At 45.5% G+C, this 25,258-nt stretch overlaps 1 protein-coding gene and 1 long non-coding RNA gene across 6 annotated transcripts in view; one reads left to right on the top strand and one right to left on the bottom strand.

The window, feature by feature from the left end:
- Window positions 1-25,258, top strand: part of LOC129386879 (uncharacterized) — a 243,197-nt gene that overhangs the window by 206,365 nt on the left and 11,574 nt on the right. For all 3 annotated transcript variants that reach the window (XR_011891046.1, XR_011891045.1, XR_011891044.1), the window contains exon 4: window positions 15,977-16,102. This is a non-coding gene — a long non-coding RNA (uncharacterized lncRNA). The remainder of the gene's footprint in view (window positions 1-15,976; window positions 16,103-25,258) is intronic.
- Window positions 1-25,258, bottom strand: part of LOC126539142 (uncharacterized) — a 232,823-nt gene that overhangs the window by 13,813 nt on the left and 193,752 nt on the right. For all 3 annotated transcript variants that reach the window (XM_072285451.1, XM_072285452.1, XM_050185881.3), the window contains 10 exons: window positions 17,790-18,039; window positions 15,799-16,089; window positions 14,184-14,313; window positions 11,488-11,675; window positions 10,624-10,778; window positions 6,848-7,087; window positions 5,388-5,613; window positions 2,751-3,119; window positions 2,252-2,419; window positions 1,233-1,418 (listed from right to left, as the gene is read on the bottom strand). In XM_072285451.1, coding sequence (XP_072141552.1) covers window positions 1,233-1,418; window positions 2,252-2,419; window positions 2,751-3,119; window positions 5,388-5,613; window positions 6,848-7,087; window positions 10,624-10,778; window positions 11,488-11,675; window positions 14,184-14,313; window positions 15,799-16,089; window positions 17,790-17,907 — 2,071 coding nt within the window. In that variant the 5' untranslated portion in view covers window positions 17,908-18,039. The remainder of the gene's footprint in view (window positions 1-1,232; window positions 1,419-2,251; window positions 2,420-2,750; window positions 3,120-5,387; window positions 5,614-6,847; window positions 7,088-10,623; window positions 10,779-11,487; window positions 11,676-14,183; window positions 14,314-15,798; window positions 16,090-17,789; window positions 18,040-25,258) is intronic.

The raw sequence follows: 25,258 nt of genomic DNA on the forward strand, positions 1-25,258 counted from the left end.
TTTCCAGCCATTCAGGCACAGGAATAGGCCATTTTTCTAATTCAAAAGTGCACTTTTCTGCACTGCATATTTGTAGAACTAACTGCGGCACCAGCTATTGTTCAAATGAAAACGAAGTGCTAGCTCCGCATGCTGGGTTTCTCTTGTGCATGGTTTCATCATGGGAGACATGCCTACATTTTTCTTGTCAGAATAGTACAAACAAGCTGTGCTTGTACACGCCATTTGCAAAAATGACGACACCGCTACAGATTAAGCAAACTGCCTTGCAGGAAAGTTAGCTTTACGATTATAAAAAGGGCCTTAAATTCTCAAACCGTCCTAGATTGGGACTCATTTGGTTCCTTTAAAGAAATTGTCTAGTTCTCCTTTACCAAACAAATAATTAACCACGGTCACCGACAAGACGAGAATGAAGCAGAGGCTGCTCCTAAAAAAGCATGCTGCACCTAACACAAAAATTTAAACATCATTTTAATTATGACAATTAAGGTTCCCCAGGCAACATGGCCGCTTCGTCACTGTCATTGTTGCTTGAATGCAGCCCACAATCAAGATCACTTTGAATGGAAGTTCAGAAAAAGCTCCTGAATTTCTGCACCATCTTAAATACGTACAAGTTCTTCTTTTTTGCATCATTTTAGCAATGTCAGAAAACGAGATTAAGGCAACACCAACGGTCAATAAGAAATGTCACACCAACTGTCATACAATATCAAAACCTACTGTAAAATTTTAATTTGACCAACTTCTAAGCAGATGGCACAACTGTCTACAGATGTTTCAGATTCACAAATTATATCGATCAGAACCAGGGGTGTGTGCATCATTATGATAAAAGGCTAGAGGAGTATAATTGGGCACAGCACTTCAAAGTCAGGAACAGCTGTTTTGCTATTGCAGAAGCTTAATTTACTAATGCAGCTTAACTTGGCATTTCCCTGCAGTCTTTGAAGTCTTTTTTTCAATACAAACTACACACACTCACATCAGTAAAAAGCTCCGTCCCCCATGCCTTGGCCCTCGCATCTGCTGGGCAACCCATACTGTCAATGTTTGTGGCATAAAGTTTAAGAAACAAACAGAATGAGCGTCTATTGGCACTCTTTGTTTCTTTTTTCTTTCCTTTCTCAGACTTTGCTCCACTAATACTGACAGCTACGCATCTACTATCCCAACATTGCACTATGCCAACTAAATGAGGTATTGCTACAAATGCTGAATCACCGTACCAGTGCCTTCGGTCTTGGCACACTGCGCGGGGCTGTCCTCTGTGAGCTTTCCGTTGGACGAGGCCCTCACGACAGCTCTGTAGACTGCGTTGGAGGACAGCCCGTCCAGGACGTGCTCTTCATCATCCCGGTCGGTAATGTTGTAAACTCTGCAGGTCTTGGGATCGTATTTGCTGTACAGACACCCTGACGAAAAAAAAGAAACGAAACAAATAAGTGAACATGAAGAAAATAATTTTCTTAAACCAACATTGAATCAGAACAAATATTAGGAAGAAGATTTCTTTGTCGAAGTCAGTTTAGAAGGGACAAAAGGGTGAGGTATGCTCGGATCGGGTGAACAGCAGGTGAACATTCAGGAGGAACAAGCAGCTTATGACCTGTGTGCTTGAGACAATAACATGAATAATCAAATTTCTTGCATTTAGTTTCAAAGCTAAAGTTGAATAGTGTCAACTGTGTTGAAATTTGAAAGTTTCTATTATTTGCATTGCCCACCCAGTTCTTTCTTATTCATGTTTCCTTCCTTGTTTTTAATGCCACATGTAAGGTGACAGTGGGAGAGATTGATGCCTGGGTTTGTCCATGCTTCCTGTGCTGCTTTAGTTGTTTCCCGCATGTCCCACCTTCTCCCGTTTGACTGCCCTTGCTATTACGATAAATTGTGGTGCCGAGACACAAAAATGGACAGAGAAAGAGACACACAAACACTCATGTGCCTTGTTCTGTTTAACTATGTCTACGAGCTGAGATATATGCAATGTAGAAACAACAAGGCCACCACAATTATACCCTCACTTCATTCACAAGCCTTCCCTACGATTAATCAGTGCCAACCAACTCGGACCACCGCTCTTCATAAAACCCATAAGCAAGAAATTTGAGACAACGTATTATCTTTTCGTCACAGCTGCCAGGATGTTCAAAGACGCAAGCAACTAAAGAATTTATTACGCAAGCACCAAGCACTTCAGTTAATGCCAATGGATGACAAGACAAATGCTTGTAGAGGGGCTCACCAGCAGCGTCATGTAGCGCCATCTTTTGGTGGCGTGGCAACACTGCGCAAGCTTCGATCTGGTAGCTGTTCACGTACGACTTCAGCGCACTGCACTCAAGTTGCCAGTGCATCAGCAGTGAATGGGCACTGTCTTTCTCCAATGTCACTTGCGTGATCTTCTCAAGCTCTGCAAGGAACATGGAATGGAACATATCAGACCCCGTAGTGAAAGAAAGAATGCTAGCACGAGAGCACACTCCCCCTTACTACTGAGACTTGCGTCACCATCATTAGGCCATTGTTCATCGCATGAACAAAAGCACATCCCACTATAAGCTTCACTATGGCCATATGCCAAAGTACACGCGTGCCCAACATAAACATAGCTATTGATTTAAATTATATGTTAGCCCCACATACACAGGAGCTACTGCACTGAGGATAAGGAGTCAGCACAGGAACAGTATGTGCTTTACTACAGTCATTCTCTTGGTACATACTTCTGCCGCTGGACTCACCTTTGGACACTGGAATGACGCACGTCGTCCAGTGCATCTCCGAGGCCTTGTCAACAGTCTGTGCCGCGACTGCAAATTGGTACACGTTGCCTGCGTCGAGGTTGAGCACTATGGAGGACGTGTTGAGTTCCGTCTTCTGCCACTTGAGAGATTCGTTGCAGCTGTAAGAGCGTGGCAGCATCCGCGGGCACCAGAACACTGTGTAGCTCACGGGTCCTAGTGGCTCCGAGCTAGCCGCGTGCTCTTCCTCGGCCGACGTCGAAGTCGAGGAAGTCAGGACAGGCACTCGACCGGACGGCGCGCGCCACGAAACCACATAACTCCCAGAGCCGTGGGCAACGACTTCTATGTCCTGAGGTACGTTGATCACTGGAAAGACAATTACATATGGTATATTGCAAAATGTAGTGCAATGCGTCCTGGCAAAAACTTAAGCCAGTGGTCACGACCTCTTCCCGGTACGCTACGCTGGGAACAAAGGCACACCAAAGAGAACGAAGTAGCTTGAGCTGCACTAGTACGACCCTTCAATACGAAGAAAGCCACTTTTGCCATGAAAGCAGGCTTGATAAGCCAGAAGAGGCACAAGAACAAATGACAAATAGTGACGCTCCTTTGAAGTTCACACCATAGCTCGCCGTGACATCACAAGTTTTGATGGCATCTGCTTGGGGGACTAGGTCAATGTGTTAATCTATAAAGACTTGACTGCGTGGTAGTATTCTTAAGGTGCCAGACGAAACTTGGCAAGTTTTGAGAACCTTTACTGTGTTATTGCAGCGCAGAACAAGAAACTGCTTTAAAATTCGCTGATGTCACAGTGATGTATTGGCGGTGTGGTTTAGGCATGAGAGATTTAAAAATTGGAGTATGGCCTTCATTTTCCCTTCTATTAATCAACCTCATACAGCAACATTAGCACATATAGAGTTCTGAAAGAGTACTTCACTTGTCTAAGCTACCGTATTTGCTCGAATAATGATCGCACTCACGTAATGATCGCACCCCTGAATTTTGTCATCAAAATTCGATCTTTTTTATTTCCCGTGCAATGTTCGCACCCCGAACTTGCCGCAGCGATATGTCGTGTGCCAAGTCTAGCTAATATTGATCACGCTTACCATCTGTCGAATGCTACGCGAACGACTCCTCAAGACAAACCAAGCGGTCTGCACACACCAAACATTCTTAAGTAGATGCCTCATTTCATTATTTTCATCACTTTCCGCACGTCCATGACTAAAAAAAAAGCTGCAACCAAACTTGCCGTTATTATGTGTAGGCTTTATAATGGTTGTCAACAACAAAAAAGGCGCCTTTCGATTCTTCTCATCTGCACTTGTGGGCACGCAACAAATCGCGAGCAGCAACAATAGTAGCCACGTTTACACTGATACGTTAAAAGTGTACCCTATTCATACGCCGACGCTTGTAACACAGCTAAGATATTCACCCACCCTTAGAGGAAACGTGCCGTATTAGGATAGTAGTGAAGACAGATGCCACAGTTTCCACAGCATGCCGGCCATGTATTTCTATGTCACTGGCAGCTGAGAGCGCCCATCTGTTTCTGTCCGCTCAAAGTGGACATGGCTATGTTATTGCCGCAAACTTGCCGATATTAACATTATGATTCATTACTGATACGGAAGAAACTGTTTCAATGCACGTAATGTACTCACGAGAATAATAAAACATCGCGTTCGGCTTGCTCTGCCGGCCTCAATTTTTGTTTTAGTGTCCCGCAGCAAACGCGGGACGAAAAATTTTTTTTTTTCTTTTCGCAGGAAATTTAACCTGTGTAATGATCGCACCCTTGATTTTGCGTCAATTTTTCTGACAAAAAAGTGCGATCATTATGCGAGTAAATACGGTAATTTAGTGCTTCTCTATACTAACCATCACCGACACTTGGCTGCCAGTGAGGCTGTTCAAAGGCCAATTTTATATATACGTGCCATGCCATTGACTATACATTTTCCATGTACGCCTGATGTCTCGTATGCCCGACACATCATCAGCACCACCAGGGCGGGCCACTGCATTCTTAGCACTTTAGCCATCACTCAACAACTGCATCTCAGAAATTAGGCAAATTTTAGCACCTTTTTCTCAATTATTATTCCTTTATGTTTTTTCATTTAAAAAAATTTCCGCTTTATGAGCAAACAAGTATTTCGTATCCAATTGATATTCTAGGCTTGTATAGTGCTTATGTGTATAGTGTATTCTGCTTTTCTGTCTCAGTAGTGTGAGGATCCTAAAACTTCCAACTACAACTTTAGAACTTGCTTCTTGATTCATGCTACCAGTGTAATAGAAACGGGACACAAAGAGAAGATGTAGACAACCACCAGTGCTGGACTACAATTCTTAGTATCTTGAGGCCCTTTCTCCCCATCCTACGTATCAGTCCTTCCATCAGTTTGGTTAACCTCAGTACTATTGTAGCCTGCAATGCACAAGTATAGGAACTTCACCCTCAACCATCAACTCGTTCTACGAGAAGTTCAGTTGTAGCCCTGCGTTTGTTGTTTCTGCGTCTCCTCTATCTATCTTGTTTCTGTTGCCATAGTGAACTAGACCAAGATTCTTGCAACCAACTAGCTCATTTAACAGAACTACTGAAGAACTTACGTTCATCATATTTGTCCACCTGGAGGCTGGAGTGAACCCGGGAAAACCCGATCTCGTTCAGCGACCACAGCTGAAAGTTGTAGCGCGAGTTGCGAAACAGGCCGTCGAACGTGACGGTAGGCATCTCCACTGTCTTGTTCTCACAGCTGTCTTCCGGCACGTCCTCCTCGCAGCACTTGATGAGGTACTGGAGAGTGGCCCCGCCCCACTTCTTCTCGGGGAGTGCCTGCGTTCCGCCGCGAGCAGTACAACCATAAAGCGCAACTCATGTAACCTGGACAGCAGTGGGTTAGTGTAAAGCATTGAGAATACACAGGAAAAACAACAAAGGATGCTAAGCTAAACATTGGTTCAAGCTGGCTGACAATCCACAGGGTTTCTTTGTGCGTAGAATGTGACAGACGACAAAACTCGGTACAGGCACAAGTGCAAACCGGTGCTTGTGCTTGTCGTTTTGTCTGTCATATTCGGCGCTAAAGGTCTAGGTGAGACAGAGTGCTACATAGCACACTAAACGAACACTGGCGCCCCATACGGACAGCTTTTCTGTCTGTATATTTTACCGAAATATTTCACATCGCTGGACAGGCGTAGTGTAGATTTTGATGCAACTCATTTTCAGACATACCAAAATACAAGAACCAGTAACCCAACAGTGGAATTCAAGAGCCAGTTCTTTAGGTAATGGTAACGTCCGCAACCATGCAACCGAAGCAACGTCTCATACAATCTGATGGCTGTCACCATTGACGAAGTGTTTCCAAAAAAAGAAAGAAAGAAAGAAAGACAGAAAGAAAAAAATGGAGGGGGGAGGGGAGTGTCATTTTGATGCATGTTATTGTGGCACCCGGCCGAGTTAATTTAGCAGAAAGACTGACAGGAAGCTTACCCATGCAGCCGGACACTAGTCCTGTAATTAGCGATTGTTTTAAAATATGAAGGGCGCCTCTATTCTTTCATAATAGTCTTGTGCAGCTACAGAAGCTACAAAGCATGCTCTCAAGCTTGAGACTGAGCAGACTGTCGCACTTTGATGCAGACAGATGGATGGTGTACTATCGTGAATTTAAATATACCAACCAATGAAGGCTAACTAGCGCACATTCTTTTAATTCTGCATTTGCCAATTACATGTAATGACACAATTACTTGCAGTCTTAGTGTGACACCTATACCCTGTTGCTGTTGGACTTGCAAAATCCGTCTTACTTTGTAATTGTTTGTAAGCTTTTTGTTAGTTTGAGACTAACCAAGGGCATTCGCATGAATATGCCCTTAAATGGATGGCAACAACCAGAGGTTTAACTCCAATTACACTTCACCGTAACGCCGGGCGTGCACTACCTCTGAATACCTTCACACAGTTTTTCATCCAACCCGAGTCACGCGCTGGTAGCAAGTATATAACTACATTCATACCTGAAAATAAAAGCATTAAGAAAGAAGAGAGCCGCACTTACCTCAAAGTTAAGCATGATGGTCCGTCTCTCCTGATAATTCTGCACCTTGAAGCCGCTCCTCGATATTCGAGGTGGCGCTTCAGGCACATCTTTCAATGTCGTCTGCGAAAGCACAACGTCGTCGGTCCACAACTCTTCCCGCACCGCCTTCGATGCCTTTGCTCGGAGCCGAAAGGTGTATGCAGTGAATGGGTTCAGGTTTTGTATCATCAGCGACGTCTTGTTGAACACCTCCACAGTCTGATGAAAGAGTGAAAACCACAAGGAACGAAAGATATTTTGAGAACTACAGCAAGCATGAGATGATGAGAAAGGTTTCATGCATTCACGCTCTCCAGAAACAAAAGATTGCAGTCAAAAGTTTGTTGTTGATAACTTTGGCCCAAATTATTGTAGAACTTTGTCTTGTATCGTTGCACCCTCTCTAAATTCCAGATCCTTTAATGTACCAATATTTTTTCGCAGTATTCTTTATGCCCTTTGGTAGGTAACCAAGAATAAAATTCCTCTAACCTTGAAACTATGTAATGTAAAAAGAAAGATTAAATATACACAGATTTCAAATCAGCACATCAAGAACACAGCAATACTACGTCAGATTATGCTGTTAAAGTACTGTTCAAATAAAACTGCCTTTGACTAGCCTAGAAAAGAGTTATTCATCAGCAGACAAGATCAAGTACCAACATTCTTCAGACTCCAACTGCAATGCCAGTACTAGATTTCAAAACATTTTCTCATATTGCAGGTTTTTTATGCACAGAAATTATTGAAACCTGCTCAACCGTCTTCGGTTTGTCATTTCCCATTTATCTGCAGTCAACAAACACCAAAAACATACAGCTTCTGCAAAGTGTAATGCAATCTTTTTCTACTTATAAACAAATGCTGCCAAAATCATCCAGCGTCACTGAAAGCTGGTACAGGAACTTCAAGCTACCCCTCTATTTTGCAAGTTTTCTGGCCAGCATTGTCACCACGTAAAAGGTCCCTGAAACACTTTTTGAGCCTAGTAAGAAAATGCTGCCGATCTGTCATAGAGGCTGCTGTGAACCTGTGAGCCAAACATTACGGCATTGCATGCAGCAGGGAGTTCACAATCTCATGTCAAAAACGGCAAAAGGTCACTTCCACAATGTCTTCATGCTGCGCCATAGAAAGCAGCTGGACCTGCCGACACTACTGCCTCATTTCATGTTGGCAAGAACATGGTCAGTAATACGTAATTGCTAATTTTCTTCCAATGATGCCGCCACAGCTGGCGATTTGTGTATATCCTCCAATCCTTGTACGTACTACTGCATCAGAGGTCATGCGCAGCACTTCGGATTTAGTAGCAGGACCCGTAAGTACGCAGTGCGCGAAAATTCGCCAGTGCGTGGGCATGGCATCAGGACGTTGACTGCGATTGCTTCTCTGTTATAATTTTCTTCCATAAAATTTTGGGCTGTCAAGTTGGGGGTGTGGCACTCACACGGACGTGACCCTTACACGAGTCTATACGGTATGTCTGTGATCTCAAAAAGACAGCACAATCATTTCGTCTTTGCAATGCTGGACTACGTACGACAATTGCGTTCACTGTGCATGGCTTCCGAGATGTCAGCGGCGTGCTGAATAGCACAGTCTACCGCGGCCATTGCGAGTTGCCGCCAGAAGCCCGTTCATTGTATTTCGCTGTAGGATGCCTGAATGCTCCCCCCCCCCCCCCCCCCCGCAGAACAGGAGAGAAGGAGAACTCCCTTGGCTACTCCCCTGTGCAGCTTTCAGTGTGCTTGTGGCGCGGAAAAGATCGAGAAAGCCGGGTATCGGCATCGTACCTCTCCTAATACGTGAAGGATCTGAAACATTTTTGTGGCATGAGATTCGCGAGACGCTGTCCTTTACTAGCGAGGCCATTCTATGAGTACTTAGAAAAGTGTTTCAAAGCCCCTTTAGTCCTTCCTTTGCAATCATGAGCGCATTGCGGTCGTTCCGGTCAGGAAATATTTTGCACATTTTGGATGCAACGCAGGAAGAGCACTTGAATTATCAAACTAGCATTTCGTGATTTATTTAGGGCAGTTTTCATCACTGCCGAGGCTACTGTAGAATGTACTGTCTCAAGCCAACATCACGTTGTCAGTGATCACCACAGCAACCATTTTCTCTTAGGTTTTCATCGTCGCATACTTCTTCAGTGCTCTCATCCGGGGACATTTGCTCGGTTCTCTTAACATGCAATGTATAACACCCCAGCACCAAAATCATCCTCAGAGTTATCAAACTGCCGGGCATGTACACTGGAACCAGTATTATAACATGTCGTAAGGAGTTTGACACAATGCTTGCTGCCTGATAAATTTTCACCTTCATGTTCCAATGTGGTACCCCTTCAGACCAAAAGTAACATGCCACTAATGCGAAAGCACTAAATGGCAAGTGGCCGTGGGCACTTAAGAGAAAAGAAAATGAGGAGAGGGGGACACAGGGACATTTTTTCTAGGACTTGGCTAGCTGCCTGTATAGCGTAACTCTTGCCAGCTGGCATGGACGACAGAAAGTACACTGCTTAGATGGGCTCTTTGAAAATGATAAACATTTACCCGCTTCAACTACTCTTCTTGCCGCCACTTTTGCAGAGACAAAGGGCCATTGTTCTGTCATGAGACGCCTGGACAAAGGACAAAAACAACTAGGGAGCTAAAGCGCTAGTTAAAAACAACGAAAGCATTCAAACAAAGCAAGGGGAGACGGAAAATACAGCGAAGAAGGTAGGAAACAAGGAAAGCACAGAGGGTCTGTGCTTTGTTCCACTAATTATGCGCAGTACTACAAAGGCAGAGCTTGCAACCAGGTTCCCAGGATTATGCAGCGTCATGACGTACTATTCATTATCAAGAGTTATGCACTACTGTTCCAGACGTGGCTGCCCCATACATACAGAGGCGTTTTGGCGGAGCCCCACTAAATATACAGTCATAAGCAAAAGTTTATGCGATGCACTACTACGCGATGTACCACTGCATACTAAGACTATGACCTCAAAACTATGTGCCCAGGTTTCCTGGGAAGTTATAGTTTTTCGAAAATCCTGTGTCCCGTAAACTTTTGGGGCCGACTGTATGTCTTGAGATTTGTACGTCATTATGAATTCACAGTGTGAACAACTTTTCAATTACTCCCTCCCAGAAAAATTATGTTTACCACTGTTGTGAGGTGTATGGCATAGCATCCAGAATCACTGGCATGGATTCCTGCTACTGTTATGTTGTCACAACGCAATTTTCCCATGACACAAGCTGACGTCAAGCGCAAATGCTATATTTGTGTTTCATGTCTCTGTGTTCAGTAATGAAAACATGATGCCATTCAAGCAACCAATCAGCTTCAACCCCACGCATTAACAACTGCTTTAATCAATTTATTATGAACTGTTTTGACTGTTCATACTATAGCGCCAGCGGTTACCGTATTTACTCGCATAACGACCCCACTTTTTAAAAAAAAAAGAAGACTGACTTTGTTTACTATTATCGTTTTACCCTAGTGACAACAAGCAGCCATCACCAGTTATGGCATCAACGAATTTAGATCTCAATAAAATCAATGTGAGGGAATTTTGGCATTCACTTTCTATGCCAGCAGCCAACATTTTCCACCAAAGTGGTGAACTGCTAGTAACTACAAATAGATTCCCGGAAAAAGAAATAACAGAAAATTTATTCTCATGTTCGCACATTTACTGCCGCCTGTTAACGTCCCTTCAAAATGAGATAAAAGAAATGACTACGTACCTTCCAGTTGGACTCGTATTGAGACTGATAGTGGATCTCATAGATGACAAGCAGCTTCGGAGTCTCCCTCTGCTCGACGCTGGCATTCCAGCTAAGCGTGATACTCCGCTTGGACACCGCGCTGCACTTGAACTCAGTTGGCTCGGAAATTTTCACTGCAAACACAGGGTGGAACATGCTCAAATCACAATATTTTAAATGTTATCGTGTGGTGAATATCACGAGAATGTTTCACTGCAACAAAAGAGGTTAAAGCATTCAGGTAGCCCCTGTTTTCGCCATGCACACTGATAATACTTCCCATGAAGAGAACAAAGAATATGAACTGCATTGCAACAAAGTCATATTCAATGCGAAAATATATTCGTCATATCCGGTATTTTTTGTAAGTATGTATTTGTCACCTGCTAAATTTAAGCGACATATTTTAGATTAACCTATGCTTTTTCTAATATTTCTTTATATCCATGTTCGCACATCAGTATCTGACTTAGTGGGGTCCCGTAAAGTTAACACATTTATGAGGGATACGTCGTATTGCCCATGACAAAACAAGTCATATTTTTACAGTGCAAAACCTGATTTTTCATGCACGTCTGATAAAGTCGAAACTCGCTGTAATGAAGCTGCACAACACGAAAATACCTTTGTTATGTTTAATATTTGTTACAAGCATACACATAGATATCAGCAAAAAAAAAGTTTGTGAATAACAAAATGCTTCGTTATATGCATTATACCGAGATTAGATTGTGGCACACTACACCTGACATGCAGGGGAGTTGTGGTGTGAGAGCATCGAAACCGCGTAAACAACAAAATATCCGCCCACCCCTGGGAGCAGAATACAGATGAAATTCTCACCTATTTTTAGATGCTCTATAGTGTAGGTGAAATTTCTCACACCGAGAGCGTTCGTCCCATTCATAACCAGGCGAAAGAGAGTGGTCTCCTTGCGAAGCGGCGGCGAGGACTGCAGAGTCCATGAGCAGAAAGAGCCATTTCCCGAGTGTCCTGCCTTCGGGCACAACCGATAAAAGCCCTTGTGCGTCCTGCGTGAGGAATGTAAAGCACGTCGTGTCATCCCGGTGTTCACGACAATGTCGTGACGGAAAGCACTTATATTGCTCACCCATGTTACTGTCACCACAAGGTATAGTGCAGCCATATAATATGATTTCATAAGCTTCTTTTAATAAAGGGTTCTCGCACATATTTTCCAAAATTGTAGAAACTCTGCCAGACGCGTTTCCACATAAAAGGACAACACTTAAAAAGTACAGACTTGCCAACGTTAGAAAATATGAAAAATACTACAGTCAATGTGAAAAAATACTAAAATTTAGTGAAATGTACTAAAATTTGTTTTACTGCGCCAGCACTCTTATGTACCTGACATGTGGTTGAATAAACTCGAACTTAAACTCATACATGATTGTTTATATATATGCTGGCTATATTTTTCATATGGACGCCATGCACAGTCACTCTGCTCCATTGTCGCAGCAAGAATGATCTGTGCTGCAGACTAACAGGAATTGCTTTGTGTAGTTTAGTCACGAAAGAATCGTCTAACTGTAGCCAGCGTTCCAGCTGCCGTTACACAGTAGTTCTATCATTTGGTGAAGCTGCTGCGGTCAAGTCTGAATAATTGACAGGCACAAAAAAGAAGTCAGACTATAGAGAAATCGGTGAACGACTGTATTTTTTAATTTCTTGAAATCTAATTTCGCTCTAAACCAGACACAAATTAAAAGTTGCAATATTACCGATATCAATAGCACGATTGTAAAACACCTATAAAACTTGGGCATCTTCAATAAAATCGCAAATGTTGCCGGTACACATGTAGAAAGGTTGCGAAGCATAGAATATCATTATTTGATACAATGTCGGTCTCGAAATGCCAGACCTGGCGTCGCCAGCATTATCCTGAAGTCTTCACACAAAGTAAATTTGCTGACGTCAAGAAGCAATAAAGCTAAATATGACAACGTTATTCGTTAAAAAAAAAAAAAGAATGCAAAACAAATGTGCTCCGGCATGCTTCTCCTGACTGTGCTCACGTGTGACACAGCGACCATAAGAATCAGGCAAGCATGTGTATTATGTCACTATGACGCGTCCACCTCATAAGTACCGTAACAAACTTATTCATATGAAAAAGTATTAGAGTAGAAGTACCCAGAACCTCATGAAAAACAGCAGAAAGCTGCACAGTCGTGCTCATCACATGACCAATTGTACATTATACCTATATAACTATCAAATTGGATACGTGACGACAACAGCAAGCAGATGGATGTGAAACATGCTGAAACATGACAAGCAGAGGAAACAGCTTTCCAAAATGATTATAGTGTATACATTCAGGAAGCCAGTAAATGCCAGCAGTAAACACCGCAAGTGGTTAAGCTTGGTATTCAAATTATCCCTAGTCGATTTGATCTGCATTCATTTGATCCTGGTGAAACAAGCAATATTGTTTCAATTATACAATGTCCAAATTTAAAGATACCATGTTCAATATTACATAACACCTAATTAAAACAGACACTTAAGGTAATGTTTCAAGAAAATGGCCATAGGACATCAAAAATGAGGTACTAACTTGGGTGATGAAGGTGGTGTATGAATTTATCACTGAGCACACAGTAACAAATGTCCCGAGTTCACTATTAAATCTATCATAGAATGGCAAACCCTTGCTTTAACAGTTTCATGGTGGTGCATGGCCGTTCTTAGTTGGTGGCGCGATTTGTCTGGTTAATTCCGATAACGAACGAGACTATTAAATAGGTGCGGGGTTCCCAGCACCTTACAACCTTCTTAGAGGGACAAGCGGCTCCTAGCCGCACGAAACAGAGCAATAACAGGTCTGTGATTGCCCTTAGATGTCCGGGGCCGCACGCACGCTACAGTGAAGGAAGCAGCGTGTCTTTATCCCTGTCTGAAAAGACTGAGTAACCCGTGGAACTTCTTTCGTGATTGGGATAGGGGCTTGCAATTGTTCCCCTTGAACGAGGAATTCCCAGTAAGCGCGAGTCATAAGCTCGCGTTGATTACATCCCTGCCCTTTGTACACACCGCCGGTCGCTACTACCGATTGAACGATTTAGTTAGGTCTTCGGACCGATGTCCGGCACGGCCCTTCGGTTGCGCCGGTCTGTTGGAAAGATGACCAAACTTGATCATTTAGAGGAAGTAAAAGTTGTAACAAGCCTTACCAAACCAAAGAAAAAGACTAAAAAGAAAGATTTTTACACAGTCGTGGTTACCCACATCATTTCAACAACAGCACCATGTGCTGCTATCCAGACCTATAAAAATGATGCAGGCTTTGCATTTCGAGATCAGCAGAACATTCCATGGCAACTAATTTTCAGCTAAAATCAACATCAAAAACTAACATTTCAAAAGCAGGCTGCAACAAGACAACGGCTTGAAAGAAGATGCCAGACATTTCCAGAATAATTTTTAGCTCGGCATCAAGCTCTGTAATGTCTCCTGAGCGGGCGCAACAGTTTCCACCGCAAAACGCACACACAGCAACTACTCACCGTGTGTACGCAAACATCTCTCCCAGCCTGTATTCAGTCTTGACACTGTTCGGTGGAGGCTCCCAATAGCAGGTAAGGTTTTTGAAGTAATAGCTGATGCACCGGAAGTTTTCGACAGGAAGTGGTGGCTCTGTGAAAGAAAAAAACAGGAAAATAGACCCAACGGTGAGGCCATTTAATTACTTGCAGCCTCAACCTAAATTACACATCACATGTTAAATATCTGTTAAAATGGAGCGTTTAAATTCGCCAGCCCTAATGCTCAAGAGGCCTGACAAGTTTGGAGGATGATGGGAAGCGAAGAAAAAAAAAACTGAAAGTCTATTGCACAGGATGGAATCAATGTGAATTGAAGCTTTCATGAAGTGGTCATTTAAATGCCATACAAAATATAAAATGCATACAATTGTCTTTATTTTCACTTTATGGAACATGTACTATTCTCATGCAATGTTTACATTTACGCACGAGACTATTTGCAAGCTAAGCTGAAATTAAATGCCAATTTAGGTAGGTGCGTTCTGTGATGCGTTGATTCAGCCATGTAACAAGGGTGAAGGCAATGTATTATGCTTGTCGATGAAAAAATGGCAAAATATAAGTAACGTAAACACCCGTACATAATAGTTCCTTTTCTCTTTTTTTTTTCTTTGCCATGCATAATCCCAGTATCTCATTTTAACCAGCTACCAACAGCTTTCCACATCATTTCAAGCCCCTAGTTGCACAGTTTTAGTTTTGGAAAATGGTGGAAAGCAGGCACATATTGCCATCGTAGTCAGGTGCTCTGATGGAATCGGCAACCCAATACTACGAGCATCCTTCCATGCCCAAACTTCTGCCAAACCCTGCAAAACCACATACCGCATGTATGCATACCAATATGCATACGTGCATACTGGCCAGTAAGCACGCCACCCATCATCCGGTTTCCCCTTTGCCAAGTTGCACGAAGACAGCCCCATGTAAGGAGCAAGCAGAGAGCAACTTAAGCTGCTAAAACTACCAGGCGCAACAGTTAGGGGTGACCAAAGGGAGCCACTGGGGCTGACGACAACAAAAAAGAAGCTCTTTTTATCTGCACCACAAAGTTACGAAGGTCCAAAAAAGGACAAAGCTACCAAAATTCCAAGAAAGAAGGCTGCCTAGAAATTTAGAACGACTTAACTGGCAGCCTATGCCTACAAAAGTAGCAATGCTTTCTGAATCTAGCGGCAAACACTACTACAGGCATCTTCCAGTTACATCTTGCAGCTACTACAGCAAAACGAAATGGAGATCGCTATTCTGAAACGATAATGGACTATAATGATATACTAATGACATTGTGAAGGTGGACACTCACCGAACTTTGCATAACGATGCGTGTATAACAATAACGGAGCTTTAGAAATAATGTCCCCAAGCGGCTTTTCGAACCTCAAAACCAAAACTCCTCCGTACGCCTTTTGCTTCCTTTTGACCTCTCTTTGCGCAAATATAAGAAATTCAAGGAAGTCAAATATCATGAGCCAAGCTTCAACATTAGCATATTCTCCTTAACCCCAAACTTGCGCCATTCCCTGCTCAGAGAGCAGTGGGAACACTGATGCGCTCAGGCGATGTAAAAACCTACCTCCTATGGTGACCTGTGTGGCACAGACGTGGAAAACCTTGTCAGAGGCGACGCGGATGTTGCAGTTGTAGTTGCCAGTGTCCGAATACTCCGAGCGCTCCTTCCGCAACGCCACCCACATTTCGCCCACCGACAGCAGCTCGCTAGGCACCTTAGTGTCGTTGAACTTTATCTCCAGGTGGCTGCCATTCACCGAGTACCGCCTGCTCGAGATGCTGAACTCTGGAGTCTCGAGGGTGCAGTTGAGCACCAGAGGGTCGCCCACTTTCAGGCTGAAGTCCTTGGGCATGTCTGCATACAGAAGGTAAGCACTCAGGACGGTGCATGGCTTTCACACAGCAGTAGAGTTGATTGCCACACATGTGTTTAACTAAATGGTTGTGTTAGCAAAGTTTGCAACAACATTTCCATCACACCATTAGAGTCATGATACTGGGCTGGCAGCCTGCAGAGAAAGGCATTAGGAGCATAAAACAAGAAGATAATACATGGCCCCGCATATTTTGGACAACCTTCATGCACCCATGATGTTACAGACTGGTGGATCCCCGCTGTCAATTTAGACGTACGCACTTTCCTCAATGATTAAAATTGTGAGAGGTTACCTAAGCTGTGTTCTCTTTGCTGATGTGTGTGGGGACTGCTTCCTCCAAAACCTTTATCACTTAATGGTTAAAAGCTAGTACTGGTACAAGCCTTAGAAAAGTGCTACCTGTATCGGAAAAATATCCTTTTCCATAAAAAGTTTGCAGACAGTTCTAGCCTGATATACAAACACAGTTGAATATTAACATTATGAAGCTTCAACGACAATTTTTTGCTAGCTTCTCAATATCAGATGCACTGAAAACAATTCAGGTTTTACTGTGCTAGCAAAGTATTCTGCATCGGAGTTCTGCCTTGAACTGTCCGGGCACTAAAGATAAACATAAATCAGTTAAGATTGATAACGTATCAACCCAAATCTATGCTTTCACTAATATTGCGGTAATAGGTTAAGTAAAAAAAGATTGACAAAAATGAAGGTGAAAGTTCCATTTTTCTACACTTCCATGCAGAAACGCAATGCCAAGTTTATCAGTGCGATGCAACAGATATTGTCACGTGGTAGTGACGGTGAAGAAAGAAGCAATGCGGTGGAATACAAAACTAGCTTTTATTGGGCGAACCTGTGCCCACAAAAACAGGCTACACTTATAGCACAACGATAGCAGCGAACACGGTCGGCGATCGTCGGAAAACTGATTAGCGGGTCAAGCGCGTCGGCTTTTATAGATCAGTCGTCGAATGTTCCAGATTAACTGATGGGACCCGCGTGTCTTCCACAAAGTTCTACACCATTCGTGTCACGCGATGAAATCTGATAACACAAGGTTCGGCGACAACAGACACGCGGATAGAAGCGTCGATAACTTTCCAGAAACGTCGGATACATGCAGGCGCGTCCCTCGCTGTGCGATTACAGTTGTTAAGCAGCGAAACGTGGTTGCCCGATAAAGATAAGTACACGTGTCAATATTAAATTATTATTATTTTCAAATTATTGTTTTCAAATTTGGTACATTGTGGCTTGGTAGAAAGCTTTTGAAGCTTGAAAAGTTCAGTGTTTGGTTCCTTCAGAATACAGTGTCTTTCATCTCTGCCATTAAAATCCATGACATTAAAGCAAGCTGGTTTGAAAACTTCGAGGCCACGGCGTCAACTGTCTTTCAGCGTCTTTTCTGGCTTTTCGAGCCTGCTCTCACTGTAACAGTGACCTATCTTATTGATCATTTAGAAAGCAATTTACTAATGCAGTTAAAATTATTTTTCTATTTAGTTTCCCTTAAATGAACCAGCCAAGGCTTTCCAATCAGCACTGAAAAGATGGCAACTGCTATGCTTAAGAACCCTGTCACTGAAGGCTTCATTTCATTTCGTCACGCTCCACAGAGGCAGACAGCTGCATTGCAGGCTTTTTGGAACCGCACAGACAGCACAGATGATCCTACCTCCAGAAATCGGTGAGAACACCGACTTGCAGAGCGAGGTGTGGGCACCTGGGAACACCCACAGCAGGAGCAGAAGTCCAGCGCCACTCGCCAGGTGCCGCCACTGCCTCCCGTCCATGACAGACTGGTGTGCACGTCCCCTTGGTTGGTTACAAATGCTGCTACAGCAGGGTCCGTAGAATCATGCGCCCGGCGTGGCTACCGGTGTGCCGCCCTTTTCAGTCAGCAAGCATGGTTGTTCAGCAACGCTCTGCAAGAAGGTTCAAAGTGACAAGAGTCAGAATCGCCAGTTAGCATTCTGCCTAACAGCAAAGTTGGCTTGCGTTTATGCGGTGGTTGTGTGTCCTTGATTTGCACTGCAGGTCGTGACAAAAATTAAAACGTATGGCACTGGCAAAGGAACGGATGTTAAAGAGACAAAGGACCAAGCTTACACAGTGCTAAAACTGATAGAAAATCCTAGATTATATATATTTAATAAGCTTGTCCACATTTTGCCATTTACGAAACAGCAACTGCTCAGGAAAGTTCCCATGTGACACATGATCTAAAATCATACGCCAAAGGACCACAAAGCAAGATCAGTCATAGACCTACACAATGCCCCAAAGAGTGGCTGACTAAAATATTCGCAACAATGCTCACTGGTGCCACGCTTACTTCCCAGGAAAAGCTCTCAATTTCTGCCGCATCTAAAAACGTTTCCAAAGGTAACAGCCCTACACTGAGCTAGTGAAACACTCACCCAATCCTACAATTAGCAGGTAAACCGAAACAATTTACAAGAGTAGTCCACAGCTTCCTGTTTACAAACACCAACAGCCAAGGAAGTGCAGTGCGCCCAGTCCACCAACACATGTGGCCCACACTCACACGGAAGCCAAGGTCGACTAACAGGACCTGCCAATTCGCTCTGGCCGGGGTGAACAACATGGCACGGAATGCAGAAAGCCGAGACGAGAGGCCTCATCGCTTCCACCCTTCCAGAGCAAACATCTTCCTTCGGGCTGTGCCAAGGGGAAGGCCGTGGCCTTGCAAATCCAAAGAGAAACGCCCCTTCCCACTCGTCACATCTCGCCCTACCTTCCCTTGCCGACAACGCCTCCTCTCAAAACCAGTTCCACCTGGCCATGGCCCGCCGAACACCCTGGCTAGGTTACAGATTGCAAGCAGCAGCAAGCCTTTCCCTTCTCTCTTATGAAGCAGAGCCATTTGCTCTCCAGCCTTTTCTGCTGGTGCGACTCAAGATTTACAAGACGCACCGCACCCTCCGGATGAAGAAGTAGTAGCCCGTGGTCATCATACCTTGGACTGTGCTTCCACCCCCACCCCCCTCTCTCTAAGCGTGATTGCATGCAATCAGACTGAGAGTTGCGCGTGTGTAATGATTGCTGGCTCGCTGCCAGCCCCCTTCAATTCTCTCCGTCATGTAACCAACCCGGAAAACACACCCCTTCCTGACATGTAACCACCCCAAATCGTGCACCTTGCATATCTTTCCTCGTAGGTGCAGCGGGTGCAAATGACACAACAGGGCCTTCGGGTGATGCAGGTTTTGGGTGCAGGACACGAAGGGGTTGGCCCTGCTTGTTTAAGCAACGCGGTCAGTGCAGAGCAACAACACTTCCGACACTTACTGCAACAAAACAAGAAACATTCACAATATTCAACATAGGCCAACAAGTACGGGCGTAATGACAAGCCACCTATTACAATGTCTTCAGTAGGCTTAATGCAGCAGAATTCTGATAACACGAGACAGAAAATACAGCCTCAGGGCCACAGGCGTTCATTCCTCACTTGGGGACGTAGCTGCATCATTACAAACATATCTGGCGAAAGACAAAGCGGAAACTATGTGTCACAATTTTAGGACAAAAGTACAGAACCTTAAACAGAAGTCAACTGATGCTATTTTAGCACCTCCACATCCTGGCCTTTGTTGGTTCGATGTCAACAAATTCTTTCTGCACTCCATGCCGTTTTCTGCTGATGCATTGTGCAAGCATATTAGCTACCTGCTGCAGATTTCCTCCACGGCAACGATGCGCAATACAAACACAGCCTTGCTAAGAGGGAAAATGCCAGAACAGTGGATGCTCCCAAACAATGAAAAGCCCTTCAACTTGGAGATTCTTTTTCGGTGCGTAGCCTCGTGGGAAGGGACATTCAACCCTGTTGACAGCCACGAAGCTTTTGAAGTCAGTGCCAAACACCACGATCAGAAAGCGGGAAGAAGGGAGGGATCGAGGGAAAGCCTTGCTGCCTGCCTTGATGGGCTCAAAATAAGTTGAGCCCCTCTCCGACCCAAAGAAGAAGCAATGGCTCACGCGCATGGGAGACAGAGGAGGAGCTTCTGCGACAGTGCCCAGTGGAATTCTTAAGAGGTAAACACAGACCACTGTGACGGGCTTGGCTGGTAACTTAGATAACAAACAGTAGATCCCGCTCACCACACAATGGAAGCAGGCAAGCATAAAAAAAACACGCTTTGCATAGTGTGGCATGCAATGATGACCTGGCCATCTCCCTGGAATAGGTTGACCCAGCCTCGCTATGTGAACTGGCTCTTAAGAGTTCGTGCTTGTGCACTAAATCTCTAAATTTGCCACTCTTTAAGAAAACAGCTCCTGTATTTTTGTTTTCTTGACTGCCTCTGAGCTTGAAAAGTATCATCCGTGCAGGCAAGCTGACGTTTCCCACTCTCCCAACATGAAACTGCTAACAAACTCATCAGAGTAAGAAGAAAAACAGAATAAGGAAAAAATACAAGAAACGGCAATCGTAAAATAAATGCAGGAAAAAGAAACATGTACCTGCCAAGTTATAAGCCTCACCCATAGTGCGAGGTCCCCAGTGTCGCATATCTGAGGTCTTCCCAAGTCAAATCAAAAATGTTTTTGGACGAGGACTATAGGGAAAGGGAAAAGTGGAAAGAAATGGATACAAGCAATGTGGGTAGAAAGACCAGTTAATATAACATGCCTCGGTGCAGCCACTCCGTGTTTCTGAACGCACACCACACGCTCTCTTTGAATTGCAAATGCAACAGGAATGCAAGCGCTGTGCCAAGAGAGTTATAAAGCATACGCGGCTGCAACGCCTACTTTGTGCCATTGGTTATGCAAGCTACTGATTTGCATCATTTCATCCTGGCGTGGTGGGGTGCAGTAGCGATGGTGATAAACAAACTGACTTGTTGCACAAGATGCTGATTGACATTATTACATCCAGTTGTGCCTAAGCAGTAGCAACAGGGAAAAAAAAAAAAACTAGGTGGCTTGTAATAGGTGACTAAAAAAGATGTGGAGGCAGACAAAACATGGCAGATGATGCCCTGCTGTTTTACACTAAACTAGACTGTCAGTTTGAATGCAGGACACAACAGTAAAAAGAAGGCTATGTATGAAGATGCCACCAGTTCCCTTGATGTCAAGCAACGAAGGCACCAGAGATACCATCTTCAAACGACTTGACAACAGAACTGATTTGTACAAAAATGAGCATGTAAAAACCATGTGTGCCTTCACAATGTTTGTAGAGGCTGGCAGAGAAATGAGTGTGATTAGCATCTAGCCTTGGGTGCATTAAGAACACACTGCAAAAACCTTGCAATGTTCATGCTATTGGAATACATGGTGAGCATTTACCAATGAGCATGCACATTAAGTTAAAACTACAAATGAAATATTTTCATTCTCCAGTGACAGCGCTGCATCTTCTAAAAATCCCAGGAAATTGATCCTGTGTAATGTAATGATTAGATTCACGACACCCTTCACTAAACCAGCCCACAGGGAGAAAAAAGATATCTCAGAACAGTGCAGATTCACATCTTCTCGCCTGCTTTCATGCAAAAGCTGCCTTCTTGGCGGGTGGAGGCAGGCTCCCATGCCCTCAAGTGAAAGCACGCCATCGTGCAGCATCTGCGTTTGCTCCAGAAGGGCTGATAAATGCAAACCTCCAGCAAGCAAGAGACAAGAGCCCCACCCCCAAAAAGTGGGAGGGGGGAGGGGGGCGCAAAGTAAAATGTCGAGTACTACATACTAGACAGTGCACACACTCGCGCGAGCTAGCGGGAGAAGCGAACAAGATAGGGGGTCCTCAGAAGACGGCGAAGAAGGGTGTGCGCGACGATGGACGGACGGACGGGCCGGGTGTGCAACACCACCAGAGGGCGGGGGCGCAAAAATCCCGTCTCCCAAAGAGCACTACGCCCCCCTTCCCCCCTCCTTCGCCAACACCTCTCTCTCTCTCCCCTCCCCCGTCCATCCAAAGCGAAAGGAGGAGTGCAGCTAGAGATATATCCACCAAATAGCGGAGGAGGATAGGAGAGAAAGGATGGCCTGTGAAGTGCACCGCCGTCTGCTTATCGGCGTCCCCATCCATCACCGCGGGGGACTCGACCGGCGGTCCGGAAACGACGAAGCCGGGGAGCCCCTTTCCCGGCACCTCGGCGAGCATCACGCTGGTGGTGGCGGCTCGTGAAGGCGCGCGAGGAGGACATAGAAGGAGCGCACGAGTCATATTTTTCTTTTTCTTCGCCCTCCCAGTTCCGTGCAGAAACAATTTGAGCCAGCTGATATCGGGCAATGGCGCCTTCAAAAACGACAAACAAGAGATGGACATGAGAACACCTTGTCACCCTAAGGCCTCACAGCGACCTTCAACTTGCGTTCTTGCTAGCCCGTGCTTCCGCATGGGACGTTGTATCGAAGCAAATCACAAAGACGGTAGCAATATATGTAGATATAGTGCACTAGAACTTATTCTCGTGCACTGCGACATAACAAAACAGCTTGGTGACAATGGCCACCCACGTATTGGGGCCGCTCTCTCCGCACCCTTCTATTCATTCGGATAGCAAGAGAAGCATCAATATGCAACAGATTTAAAGTTTGGATAGAACAGCGCTGAATACGCGACATCACGCGCCACGAGATCGGTGCACGCAACTACCCGGCGGACGACGGACGCTTGGCAGTTCATTTCCCGTCGCGCAGGCACCCACGGGCGATCCCTGCCGTGGCGTCGCCCAACACCCTCGACAGGAGCGAGGAACGGTGTGGATGGCGGGATGGAGCGCTCGGCGGCGCGGCATTTAAAGAAAAAGGACGAATGAGGAGGTGACGGAAAGGCGAGATGCCGGCTGTGGACACATGGCCTCCAAGATGCAACGCGCGCCGCTCGATCTCGGAGGCAATGCTGGACACGATGCGATTCCAGAGGTGAGCGAGCGATGGCAGTACTTCAAATTGACTCGTTGACGCGCACTGCTCGGTCTAGTAAATCGCACGCGAGAATCCCAGCTGCGAATGTGACAGCCGACTGGCACGCGAGGATCCGAATACGGCGGCAAGGCCGAACGAGCAGCACGTCCGTCCCGAGTGAATAGCCCCCACTGTCGCTGTCCGTGGTAAGATGTATTCGCTGCGGTGTACTGACCATGTATACTTGTAGTCCCTAGCCGAATAAACGTCAACTGTTGTTCGAAACGGGTTGGAATAGCCAGTTGATTCATTGTACTTTGCGTACAACAGCTAGAATGGCATTTTGGGTGCCAAGGGTGCCAAGAAGTGACGGGACATCGCTTTGACCCGTACTTCCTTTGCCACCATTCTTCGGAAGATTTACGCGCTCCCTTGTTCAGAGTATATCAGAATAGAGCACACTGGATCAGGCGTACCTACCTGAATCTTATATAAATATTTGTCTATGCGTTGCCAACCCAAAAGCGCAGTGGTTAGAAAGCGCGTACTTTCGCTTTCCACACCTTTCACGCCATACACCTTCCACACCTTCGCGCCACTTTCCACACCTGACGGTTCGAACCAACCGTTTCGCTCGCGAACGCTCGTTTCCTTTTTTTTTTTTTTTTTTTTTCCAGGTAGTAAATGACGGTAAAGAAAACTGCGTGGGACCTGTACTCCAGAATGCATAACACCGCAAGGACAAACGACTTACCCACCGCGCGACTCTCAAAACAAGCAGCAACCGTTGAGAAGCAAAATCCGTTTAAGGAGGCCCTCGTTTCGCTTCGGGAATCCGTTAAGGAGCGAGTCTGTGAACCAGAGTTCCTGGTTCGGACAACGAAGTACAGTCGGAGCATCCGACTTGCAGAATTTTTTCAAAATCGTTCGTCATCGGTTCAGCACCGATGTCATTGATGCGCCCTGCATATCGGGCCTAAATGAATTACAGAATATTGCCGACTCGCGTTTCCTCCTACAAGATTGGGCTCTGTTCGAACAGTAGTTGCGAAAGCCGTCAAACCCATATAGCGAACCTTCACGCCAAGTTAACACGCGGTCAAAGGCTAGTGGGAGATAAAGAGGTAACACAAAAACGCCTAATTAACGACACATACGGGAGCCGCAATAGCAGGCTGACAGGTAACGGTTGAATACTAATGCGTGCTTAATGCAGGATACGCATGATACTACGCGACTAAACGATGGTTACTCCGAGTGTCTGAATATGCTGACGCATTCTAGAGGCGTTTGATGGTATAAGGCTAGCCGCGCGTCAAATCGCAGGTACAACCATATTCTGCACTGAACACCTAAAAGTCATGCTCTGTCTTCCTGCTCACATGAATGCCGGAAAGCAACAAGATTGATTGATCGATTGATTGAGCTTAACGTCCCAAAGCAATACTGGAGCTATGAGAGATGCCCTAGTGGAGGGTTCCGAACTGACTTTGACTACCTGGAGTTATTTAAGGCGCACCCAAAGGACGGTACACGAGCGTTTGTTGCACTTCACCCGCATTGAAGCGCGGTCGCCGCAGTGAGGAATCGAACCCGCGACCTCGTGCTCGGCAGCAGAACGTCATAGCCACTGGGCCCCACGGCGGCGGGTAGCAACATGCGTGAAGGAACCAGTCAGTAACAACTCACGTCGCAATCTTCGGTGCTCGAACACGGCGCAGGCACAGTGACTGACCGCTACTGCACAGTCAGGACTCTCCACAAAGGTAGGCGCAGCAGTGTGTTCCGCCAGCAGCTCGCAAGGCCCGTTCCGCGCACCACTCGCAGTGACTGGCACTCGAATGAAGGAACACAAGGCCCCCGCGGACGCCGTTCGTATCACACCAGCACAGAGTGCGAGACGACGAACCCAGCGGGGTCGTAGCCTGCTCCTCCTGAGGGCCCTCTTTATAGAGACGGAGATTGCGCCGACGACCCTTCCGGCAAGCCACACACACAGCCGAGAAGGTCAGCCTAGGGAGCGAGGGAGGGAAGGGGGGGGTGCAAAGCGGACCCTAGGAAACGCTTGGAGGAAGGGGAAACCGGCGGCGAAGGGATTCCGCTAATAGGAAACCGATACGTCAGCGGCCACGTGACCACCACCGTCGCACCCCGGGGCCCGCTCGTCTTCCCAATCAGGACCGCAGGCCGGTAAACACGGATCTCGGCGGGGCTTGAGCGACGTGACCGGCGATACAAGAGCGCGGCTCTGCGTCGTCC

This window comes from Dermacentor andersoni, chromosome 11 (genome assembly GCF_023375885.2).
Source record: "Dermacentor andersoni chromosome 11, qqDerAnde1_hic_scaffold, whole genome shotgun sequence".
In the NCBI taxonomy this organism is placed as follows: Eukaryota; Metazoa; Arthropoda; class Arachnida; order Ixodida; family Ixodidae; genus Dermacentor; species Dermacentor andersoni.